We start from the raw sequence: 12,418 nt of genomic DNA, 5'->3' as shown, positions 1-12,418 counted from the left end.
GGCGCCGGGGGAGACGGGGATCGGCCGCGGGCCACAGCTGGGAGTAAGTGTGGAGGCGGCTCGGCGGCCGAGGTCTCGCCGGCTTCTGAGGCCCTACTCCTCGTCCTGGCCGGCTTCCACACCGTGCCAGTCCCGCCTGTCTGGATTTTAGGAGTTTGGGGCAGAGCATTTTTAAATCAACTTTAACCAGCTCTCAAAACATTTCCTTATGTTGCCTTAAAAAAAAAATCACTGACCGTACTATCTTACCCAGCGCTCAACAAACGAGGACCAGGGGGCCAAATTCAACTTGTTTTGGAGCGGTCCCGAATGGTTCTGATAAAGTGGTAAATGCAAAGAAGCAAGAAAAACAAATTAGTTTTTTTAGGGAGAATAGTTGCTCCTGGAGTTGAGGATATTGTGTTTTTACCTGCAAAACCTAAAATAATTTACAGTCGTATATGGCCCTTTATATTTAGAAAGTTTGCCAACCTGTGACCTTTTCTAGGCAAATTTCTTTTAGGCTCTGGCCTCCTTTGCAGAGATACTGGTGGAGCCTTCCTTTGATTATGTAAATTTTTTCACTAATATCAGTAGCTAACCCTGAAGTAGTATGTATAGTGTTCCAGTCATTAATTAAAGGAGGTTTTACATTTGCTAATTTCTTTACCCCTTTTAAAACCCTGCAAAGGGGGGGGGCAGCAGTTGGCATAATGGCTATGTCGCTGGACTCCCACATAGTCGACTGTGGTTTGGGTCCCAGACCAGTGGCTTAAACGCACACCTGGCGTGTGTGCGTGCGTGCCCAAGATCCCGAGAGGACGTCTCTGTCTTTCTGGCGAGCACACGTGCCAGGTAGCAAAAACTTCTCAAAAAAACGAAAAACCCTGTGAGCTATGTGCTCATCTCCACATTGTTCAAAGGAGAAAATTGAGCCCTTAAAAGTCATGGGTAAACTTTTGGATGTGTAATGCCATTAATCAGTATGTTATCCACTGCCATTGAGAGTTTTAGGAGTTAGAAAGTTTGCATATTGTAGCCTCATAGTGTATCTCTTCCTAAGTACCTCCTTTTTTTTTTCCTCCAGTAACAGTATTTCTTACTTAGTGCCCACTTGTGCAGAACATTTTGCAGACCCTAGCACTGTGGAGCATGCATGAATAGGGATGGGTCCCTGCCCTGTAGGGATTTTCCTCTTGGTCTGGTGAGACTGACCTGTGTCAGTAAACTAACACTAGGAGTAGAGAATGTGGGCTGTTAATTCTAGTTAACTTCTGGTATCTTAATGGATCCATTGTTATTAGTTAGGGCCCTTCTGAGAGCAGGAAAAGGAGTGGGAGTTTAAGGTTGCCTTATGGAAGTGGGTCTTAAAGGAGTATGTGTGTGAACATGTCTATGTATAGTAATGTATGTGTGTATATGAACATGTAACATAGTAATGTGTGTCTGTACACATGTATAGTAAGAGGTATGTGTGTGTGTACACGTAATGTATATATAGTAAGGTTATTGATTCTTGAGAAAGTAGAAGCTCAAATACTATTTTTTTTTCTTGAGGAATTAGTTTTGTGGGAGTTTAAAATTGTTATGGGGGTGTGTGCTCACAGAGTGACAGAGAGAAACTGAGACAGTGAGAGACAGGCACACATGCACATGTGCCTGGTGTGTTTTTCAAGACATTGGGTCAGGGAGTTGGCCTATGCATTTGGTCCTGAGGAATCCAGCTGCCTTAACCTCAGTGTCACTGGCTGGCCCTGGTCAAGTGATTATTTAAATGTTTTAATAACATGGTGTTACTTTTCTCCATATTTTATCATTCTGTATAGACATTTGAAGAACTGCCTGGAGGTTTTTGTTTTCTTTTAAATATCTAGTTTAGAAACTTAATAATATGCATCTAGTAATTAGGTCTTATTACTAATAAGTGTTGATTGCCTTAGGATATCATGCCACCAGTACAGAGTCCTGTGGATCTTGTTAAAAGATGGATGGATTTTAGGTCTCTGTTTTATAAACATGGCAATAGATGGTAGATCTTTAAAGTTTTTTAGTTTGTTCTTTGTGTTAAAGGCTTGCTAATATGAGATGAGCCTATTTGGTTTTTGTTTTTTCCTGTTTAACTTTTGTTTGTGAATTTTTTTGCCATAGGGTGCATGAGCTCACAGAGAGAGACAGAAGGAAAAAGAGAAATCACCCCGTGGGAGGGTGGCCATGCCACAGTCCCTTCTCTTTTATTCTTGTTGGATTTTGGGCATGCACACATATGTACCCGGCATGATTTTCAAACTGGGAGGTTTGGCACTTTAACTGCACAATTGGCCATGTGAGAACTGAGTGAGTTAACTACCATGCCACCTGCTAGTCTCCTGTTTAACTTTTATAACGGTGCTTTTAAAAAATATATATTAGGAGGCCAGCAGGTGGCGTGGCAGTTAAGTGCACTGGACTCTCACATGGCTGACCACCGTTTGAGTCCCGGACCCAGCAACTTGCTTTCTCAGTTTCTCTCTATATATATATCTGTCCCTCTCTGGTCAAATTAAAATAAATACATAAAATAAAGTTAAATAATTCTTCAATTCTTCAAACATATATATGTATATATGTATTAGGGATTATACGTGTCTATATATATATACACACACACACACATACATACATATAGTTGGGTTTTAAAAATATCTTACTTTATTAAACAATTTCAGATCCATGGCAAAACTGAATGGAAAGTGCAGAGAGTTTCCATATGTCCCCTGCTTCCACTTATATACAGCTACCCCTGCTATCAGCATCTTATACCAGAGTGATACATTTGTAAACAGTTGATGACTGGACATGACAAACCTTCCTCCACAGTTCATGGTTCACATTAGGGTTCACTTGTGGTATTATACATTCCCTGGGTTTTGGTAAATGTATCTTGATATGTGTCCACCATTGCAAAATCACCCAGAATAGTTTCACTCCAGTAAAAACCCTCTGCGCTCCGCCTACTTATCCCTCCCTCCCTTGAACTCCTGGCAGTGTCTGAACATTTTTACAGTCTTCATAATATCACCTTTTCCAGAATGTTATATAATTAGAATCATACAGTACATAACCTTTTCAGACTTCACTTAATAATGGCCTTTGAGGTCTCCCTGAGTCTTTTCATAGGTTGATAGCTCATTTCTTTTTAGTAACATTCCCTTATCTGGATGTACCATAGTGTATCCATTCACTTACTGAAAGGCATCTTGATTGCTTCCAAGTTTGGGCAAGTATAGATAATGTTGCCATAAACATCCTTGTGCAGGTTTTTGTGTAGACATCAGTTTTCAACTAATTTGGGTGAATTCCCAGGAGCATGATTGCTGGATCATATATTAAGAGTATGTTTTGTTTTGAATGAAATTGCTAAACTGTCTTCCACCTTGACTGTACTATTTGTATTTCTACTACAATGAATGACAGTTCCTGTTGCTTGTCATTTTTGCCATCATTTGGTGGTGGTGTCAGTGTTTTGGATTTTGGCCATCCTAATGGATCTATAATGAATTACTTATGAAACCCCCCAAATTCCCACTACCTATTTATTATTGAGCTGTCAGAAAAGTCATGATGTATTTTGCTTGTTTGTTTGTTTTTCTGTATAAAAATGCATCATTCTGACTTTTGGTTGACTTTTCTGACAACCCAATATTACCCTGAATATGCTTTCTTCTCAAATGCTTCTATACTTCTCTATGAGCTCCTTTCTCTTCTTGCTATGTTGTCCCATGGTAGAAGAGTAAGCAGAAGATCAATGAACACACATGAGAGAGAGAAGAGAGCCAATGTTACCCTTTTATCAGAAACCTACTTCCATGATGACTAACCCTCTCCTGTAGTAATGGCATTAATCCGTAAGGGCAGAGTCTTCATGACCCAGTTGCCTCTTAAAGGTCCCATCTCTCAACTACTGCACTGGAGATTATAACCCATGAACTCTGGGGGACATATTCAAACCGTGGCAGGGAATAAGACTGACTTCTCATCCAATGTTACGGTACAGTGTCAGTGTGGTGACTGAGTGGAGTGCATGCTGGACCTGACGCTGGATAGCTCTCAAATCTTGGGTCAGCCTGGCCATGCTGAGTGCACCTGTATGTGCCCGTGAGACTGGCTGGTTGGCTGGCTGGCTAGGAGGCTGGAAGGGGGATTGCTGTGTGAACAGACCTAAAGAGGGTACTATCTGTGTTTCTTTTTCATGAAATACACAAGTAAACCTAAAAGAATAGCCCAAAACCCCAAAATGTGAGGAGGGAACTTAGGCAAATTATACCTAAAATAGATTCTTTAGGTTTATGCATTTTCCCCACAATACTAGCTCAAATCCCATGCTAGATGATTTCAGCTTTTCTCTACTAAGAAAATTAGAATTGCCTTTTTTCTTTTTTTGGTCTGTTATTGATAGAGCAAGCCAGATAATGTTGTGAGAGAACGCTGTAAAGTTACATAATTTTTATCTTAGGCTTTGGTGTGTGATGTAGTTTATACTAAAAGAACAAATAGATCTTGCCTAGTCTCTGTTCTTATGTTTGTAATAACCAGGCTAAATAGGAACATTGAGTTCATGACATGTATTATACCTGTCTATGATGTTCAGAAAGTTCTCTAGGAAAACATTTTAAGAAAAATTAATGTGTTGTTTTATCAGTAAGTATTATACATAGGCAAAAATGAAATAAAAGGTATGCTTCAGTTCTACTTCAGGATCCAGTAACTTCTGCTTTTACTCAATTGAGGTTTGTGTTGCAGTATTAGATTTTATTTATTTATTTATTTGGGAGGTTTTTTTTTTTTTTTGCTATAGGGCGTTTGTGCTCGCTAGAGAGACAGACAGAGACAAAGAGACAGAAAACAAGAAATAACCCCCCAGGGGGGATGGCCATGCCATAATCCCTTCTCCTTCGTTCTCCTCTTGGGATTTTGGGCACGCACGCACATGTACCTGGTACGTTTTTCAGTCCACTGGGACCTGCATTCAAACCATGTTGGCCACGTGGGATCTGGCTGCCGATGCAAAGTGCTTAACAACACTGTGGTATAGTGTTGCCCCAAACTGGATAAGTATCTGAAGAAATGAGATTTGGGAACCAGCAGTTAGCATAATGGCTATGTCGCTGGACTCCCACGTAGTCGACCGTGGTTCACGTCCCAGACCTGGGCGCGTGTGCGTGCGTGCCCAAGATCCCGAGAGGAGAATGGAAGAGAAGGGATTGCGGCATGACCATCCCCCCGGGGGGTGATTTCTCGCTTTCCGTCTCTATGTCTCTCTCTGGCGGGCGCACGCGCCCTATAGCAAAAACCTCTCCAAAAAAAGAAGGAAAAAGAAATGAGGTTTTACTTTAGGTTTTATTTAATGATATTGAGGGAGGCAATATCATATAACATAGAGTATGGTGAGCAAAGGTGTCTCTGGAATTGGATTCCTTGGGTTCAAGTCTTGGTCCCACAGTTTATTGATTGTATAACAGGAGTTCATTCCATTTTCTTACCTATAAAATAAAGATAGAAATATCTTCCCCACGGGGTATGTAAAGAGTAAAAAAGATAACTGGTAAGTATAGAACATGCCTTAGTCTTGATGAACAATTGTTATTACAGTCGATATTTCATTAATAAAAATGTATTAGATATTCACTCTGCATAAAGCAGTGACAGGCTGTTATATAAACCAGGCCATTAGGTCTTTAGGATATCCTAATTTCCATTAGGATAATCTGTATGTCATCCACGCACTCTCATCTCCCTTCACAACCCAATCCTGAAATTAAAATGTTATAATGGTAATGAACTGAGCTATTGAGCTTCTCATTGAGAATGCATAAATAGTTATTTTGTAGCTTACTCACTGTTTGAAGATTTAGTATAAAAGGACTTCATCAATATCTGGATGATATTAATTTGAAAGAGTCTTTTTTAAAAACACTTTCTGTTACTCTGTTAGAGATGCACAATTTGTAATGCAATTACACTGCTGTGGAATCATGTGTCCACTAGAGGTCACATTGTACTTTCATATTATTTAAAATTTCTTTTTCTTCACAATGTCCATGAAGCCTGCTTCAAATAAAGACTGTGATAGGAAAAGTCCATTATTGCTTCATGCAAAAACAGTTTAAAAATGAAAAGAACCTAAGATGTTTTGTTGCAGGAACCATCACTGTATGTCATAGTTTCATATTTGACACTTTATTATTTGTGGTTAAAAAATGGATTTGCATTATTGAAATAACAATGAGATTTTAGTACCCAGATTAGAAATAGAACTTTCTTAATCTCAAAGACAGAATAATTTGCATTTATTGAAATTACTTTTGAGTCATTACATGTCAGTGTAGTCACATATGTATATTTTTCTCACATACATTATTTATTTTTATTAATCTGAGTGTGGATTTGGAGTACTGCTTTTTCAGAGGGTGACGTGCCAAAGTTGCCTAAATTTTCTAGACTTTTAATTTCTAAATGTGTAAGATATGAATAACAGCTATGGCTGTGTTAGGGTGATTCTCAGCATTTAAGTGAAAGTTCTGTGCAAGTGATAAAGTGAGTTATCAGATAACTGCTGTTGTCTTGTACTTAGGTACATTCTGTGAAAAATAAAGGAATAAGTTAAAAAATTTTAAAAACATCTCTTTATCTATCTACTTATTTGTTGTGATTTTCAATCTGCCAGGTTCAGGACTCAAACTGTGGTTGGCCATGTAGGAATTCAGTGCCTTAACACTGTGTCACCTGCTGGATCCTAAATCTTTAAATTTCTATCCCCTTTTTTTGGATAGAATATTATTAACATATATTTATTTTTCTGAAATAGTCATTTGTGGCTAATAATATTTTTTTTTCTGAGAGTTTTTTGCTATAGGGCATGTGCACTCACCAGAAAGAGAGAGGCAGAGAGACAGAAAGAGAGAAATCATCCCCCCCCCCAGGGGGGATGGCCATGCTGTAATCCCTTCTCCTCCATTCTCCTCTCGGGATGTCACGCATGCATGCACATACACCTGGCATGAATTTAAGCCACCGCGTCTGGGACTCGAACCACGGTCGACTACATGGAAGTCCAGCAACATAGCCATTACGCCAACTGCTGGTCCCACTAATAATACATTTTTAACAAATTATCTTTAAGATGTTTTATTTGGGGAAATGTTCTAAATATTAATTGGTTTTGTGGAAAATTCATTTGTATGATATTCAATCTGCTGTGATGTTCATTGCCACTATTTGTTTATGGTTAGAGCCTTAAGAGTGGAACTGCTATCTGGTTACAAAAAATAAGTACTGATTCTGGGCAGTTTCACATTTTTTGTAATATTTTGCAGAGCTAAAGGGTTTAATTGAATTATAGTCTGCTTTCACTGATATTAGTGGTCCTGATCTGGATAATGCCAGGGTTCAAGTGGTAGATAACAATGTAACCAACAGGTGGGTCAGATAATTATTTTGTTAAGTGAAGTTGGAGCTTAAAATGTTTCATTTTCTATCAGCCACAAATAAAATAGTAATCTTAACTATTGTGTTTAGAGCAAAGGGGAGGAAGGCTTGATTAGCATTTTTCAGCATTTAAAGTGCAAACAACTTTTGAACTTCGGTGTGCTGAAATGATTGTGAACATAAGTAGAATACTTGTTGGCTCAAAACAGGAAGAAAATATATGTTGGGCTAGCTAGTTGGCGTGGTAAGGGCAGCTGGATCCAACATGGCTGACAGTGTAGTTTGAGTTCTGGACCTGGCAGCTTAAAAAACAAGCTGGGCGTGTGTGTGTGTGCTCCCAAAATCCCAAGAGAAAAATGGAGAGTGGATTGTGACAAGGTAATGCCCTTGGGTACAGGGGATGGTGGTGGTGGTAATTTCTCACTTTCCTTCTCTCTCTCTCTTTCTGCCTGTCTCTTGGTGAGTGCACATGCTCTATAGCAAAAAACTAAAAACCAAACTAAACCAAAAACAACAAAATATTTAAACATATGTTAGTCTCGTCTTTACTGTAAACATTTGGTTTTTGTGATTCTTCCTCCTGCATTTGTGTTCTCTTAACTACCACTGATTCTCCCAATACTTACATGCACGTCTGCCTGATTTGGGTCTGTCTGACATGAAAGCCCAGATCCTTTCCCTGGTACCTTCTGGTATGCGTGGCTCTTTCAGTTGGGGTCTTGCTGTATTGCCTAGGCCAGCCTTGAGTCCTTCTATTGTTTTATGTATTTTTTTAAAGAATTATTTTTACTTAATTTTATTATTCATTTTATTTTAATTTGACCAGACACACACACACACACATACATACACACACACATACACACAGAGAGCGAGAGGGAGAAAGTGAGCCAGGTCCAGGACTTGAACCATGGTCAGCCATGTGGGAATGACCAGCATCTTAACCACTGCACCACCTGCTGGTCCTGAGCACTTGATCTTTCTACCTCAGCTGACACTGTAAGTGCATGCCACTCTGCCCAGCTTTTTAGGATGGTCTGGGAATTGAACCAGTGCCTTGAGGCCTCGGCCTGACAAACAACAGCATTCAGTATATACTACTACAGCTAGACCCCAAACTACCTCTTTTTAAAACCTTTGTATTATGCTATATTATATATTTCTTAAATTTGGAATGTTTCCTAATAAGTATATGTTATATAGACTTCTCCCTCATGTTATAAATGTTATTGGTCGTAATCCCTACTAGACATCTGTTATGAATGGAAACTATCATGTAAGCTTTGAGATCTGTTCGATTCTAAGTGTGACTCTTGGCTCCATCATTTCCTTTACTTTTCCATGACTTTGAGCATGTCTCTTAATCTCTGAGTTGTTTCCTTATCTGCTAAGTGAGGACAGAGTTTGTAGTATATAGTTGTTGAATGAATGATACCTACCCTACTGATTTCAGAAACACTGCTGAGGGTTGTGTTTGCCCCCCCCCTTTTTTTCCTTTTAAATACATAGTTGTTTGAAATTTTAATTTTTTTCTCCTGTAGATAACAGACAAGAGAGTATCCAGAAGACATGCCATTCTTGAGGTGATGGGTGGTCAGCTTCGAATCAAACCGGTAAATATGTTATTAATGATTCATTTTAACTTTGCCGCTCACCTTTTAAGTTCCTGATTATAGGTGGCTATTTTGTAAGGTTATAAGAATAGAAGTTAATGTCAGAATGTATCCCTCTCATTGCCAGAAGATAATTAGGAAGTACAGACCTGTACCTCCAGAGACTGCGTAGGGGGCCGGAAGGTGGGAAGATAGGCAGGGATTAGGAAAAAAAAAAAAAAAGCTTTCCTGAAAGACAGAGAGAGAGAGAGAGAAAGCAAGAAATTACTCTCCAGGGAGGATGGTCACGCCGCAATCCCTTCTCCTCCATTCTCCTCTTGGGATCTTGGGCACGCATGCACGCACACGCGCCTGGCGTGAGTTTAAGCCACCGGGTCCAGGACTCGAACTGCAGTCGGCTACATGAGAGTCCAGCGACATAGCCATTACGCTAACTGCTGGTCCTGAGGAAAAAAAACTTTCACAGAAATGCAGGTAGATGGGACAGATAGGGTGTGGAATGGTATACCACAACTGAGTGGAGAAAAAGACATTGGCTATATATATACATCTCAAATGTGATTTTTTTTTTTGTTGAAAATGATAAGTATGGTATCTTTGTTTTGATTATCACACTTTTCATGCATTGCTTTGAAAATCCATGTTGTGTCCCACAAAGATGTACAATTGAATAAAAATAAATTATAAAAGAAAAAAAAAGAATAAAAAGTATCTAAAGTATTATTAAACTATGTGTTTTTTATAGAACAGTGCTACATTTATATAATTAGATAATTATAGAATTCTATAATTATCTAATTATATAAATATAAAAAGTATAATTAGAATGACATAATTAGAATTTTAATTAAATATGACTGTCAGTTTATGTATACATCATGCCTTTGTTCATAACTGGATATTCCTAATATATCCTAATAAGATCCTATAAGAATCTTATATAGATATAGTTTTATCTATAGTTGGTGAGAAGTGATGTTTCTTTGAGAGGGAGGTATTTCCTGATATTTTCCACCATTTCTTTGGGCTCTGCTTTGATTTTTAGTCATCTGGTGATATACTCACTTCTTCCTACTTCTGTGGAATATGTTTCGGTAACTGTGTGCTCCTATGATATACGTAAGATCTGATTTCCCTCCTACTGTGTGTGTGGGAATGTGGAATCTACTGTAGGACCTTGGGACTTAGGTATTCAGAGGGAAATTTCTCTCTTTCTACTGTCAAAGGAGTTATGGAGAAATAATTCCTCCAGAATCTCCGATTTTCAGGTGTTTAATTCTTGTATACCCAAACCTTACTGCTTCAAATGTGGATGGAGGTTGAAATGACAGGTAGAATGTAAAGTGGTAGACAAGGGCACTGCATGGCCTGGAGGGCCCCTCCTCTCCCACAGCAGGCTGGACAGGGGTCTTTGCTGATGAGCTCAAGCTGAGTGTCTGCTTGGGACTGTCTTTTGGTCCTTCTATCTCTGGGATTGCAGGGTCTCCCTGTTACTCCTTCTTTCTTTCCAAATTTAGAATTTTAAATATAATTTAAACTCAGAAGTTCATGTTGAGGGTTAGAATTTTAATTGCTTGTTTTTAAGCCTTGGTGATTTGCAGTTTCTGAGAATATATCATGTGATTATTCTCTTTCATTTGCAAAATCTGTCATGTCGGAGAATGAAATGCAGGCATATATTGCACTTTGCAGATATTGTGTGTTTAAAAAGTTTTTTTATTTTGTTTTACAAATTGAAGGTTTGCAGCAATCCTGCTTTGAGCAAATCTGTTTGCCTCATGTTTTCCAACAGCACGTGTGCTCACTTTTCAATTCTGTGAAAGCTGAAAGAGATGAGGAAGCCACTGAAGTCTAATGTAGAACAGGGTCCTCTCTTTTCAGTTCTGTGAAGGCTGAGAGAGATGAGGAAGCTGCAGAGGAAATGTTCAGAGTTACAAAGGTTGGTTCATGAGGTTTAAGGAAAGAACCCTCTTTGCAACATGGAAGTGCACGGTGAAGCAGCAGTTGGTGATGTAGATCCTACAGCGCATTATCTAGGTCTATCTAAGACAACCAATGAGGGTAACTCCACTAACCAGCAGATTTTCTATGTAAACATTATTGTTTTATATTGGAAGAAGATGCCATCTTGGACTTTCATATATAGAGAAGTCAATGAGTGGCTTCAAAAACTTCAAAGGACAGGCTGACTCTCTTGTTAGAAGTTAATGCAGCTGCTGCTAAGTTAAAGTTAATGTTCATTTGCTACAAAAATCCTAGGATCCTTAAGAATTATGCCAAATCTACTTTGCTTTATAACTGGAATGACAAAGCATGAATGATAGCACATCTGTTGATCACAAGATTTACTGAACATTTAAAGCCCACTATTGAGACCTACTTCTTAGAAAAAAGAGATTCCTTTCAAAATAGTACTGGTTAATAACAATGCACCTGGTCACCCAAGGGCTCTGATGAAGATGTATAAGGAGATTAATGTTCTTTGTGCTTACTAATACAACATCTATTCTTTAGCCCATAGAACAAGGAGTAATTTTAATTTTCAAGTTGTATTATTTACTTTTTTTTTCTTGTGTGAATAAGCCACAGTTTATTTATTCATTTGAATGCTATGGCATTTTGGTTATTAGTTTGGGTTATTGTGAGTGGTGCTACTATGAGCATTTCTGCACAAGTCTATGTATATTGGAGTGACATTTCTGGGTTTTAAGTTGTGAATACATTTATTATTATTATTATTTTAAAATATATTTTATTTTAATTTATTTTATACATTCAATTATATACATCACTTAGCAACATGAATACATTTCTCACCAGTCCAGTTCAGGATACTATACACATTATCATCAACAGATAATAACCCGTTTCTTTGTCCCATAAATCTCTTGCCTCTCTATTTTTCTTCTTAATGTCTTTTCTTAGACTCTCCTCCTTCTCCCACCCTCATCCCACACTGTATCTGGTATCTATAACCATTTTCTATGTTTCTATATCTTTCAGTATTTCAGTTTTGGCCATAGAGTGTGGGCACTTGGTATATATTAAGTGGAGACATACAGTGTCTCTCCTTCATAGCCTGGCTTGCTTCACTCAGCAGTAAATCTCCCGTATTCATCTACTTTCTGTCAAAAGCCAGGGTCTTGTTTTCTATGGCTGAGTAGTATTTCATAGCGTATATGTGCCACACTTTTTCAATCTATTCTTCTGTTCATGGACATTTGGGTTGGTTCGTGTCTTACTGATTGTGAATAATGCCGCAATAAATATAGATGTGCAAGCACTTTTCCAACAGCATTATTCTGTCTTTTGGGTAGATACCAAGGAGTGGGATTGTTGCATCATATAGCAGTTCTATTTGT

At 38.5% G+C, this 12,418-nt stretch overlaps 1 protein-coding gene across 1 annotated transcript in view; it reads left to right on the top strand.

Moving 5' to 3' along the window:
* The window catches only part of APLF (aprataxin and PNKP like factor), a gene marked incomplete at its 5' end in the record, with an annotated part of 74,826 nt that continues 62,408 nt past the window's right edge, over positions 1-12,418 (top strand). The window contains 2 exon segments of the mRNA XM_006151295.3: positions 1-43; positions 8,985-9,056. Coding sequence (XP_006151357.2) covers positions 1-43; positions 8,985-9,056 — 115 coding nt within the window.

This window comes from Tupaia chinensis, unplaced genomic scaffold, assembly GCF_000334495.1.
Source record: "Tupaia chinensis unplaced genomic scaffold, TupChi_1.0 Scaffold000316_1, whole genome shotgun sequence".
Taxonomy (NCBI): Eukaryota; Metazoa; Chordata; class Mammalia; order Scandentia; family Tupaiidae; genus Tupaia; species Tupaia belangeri.
The sequence above is the reverse complement of the archived record's forward strand: the minus strand, read 5'-3'. Positions and strand labels throughout refer to the sequence as shown.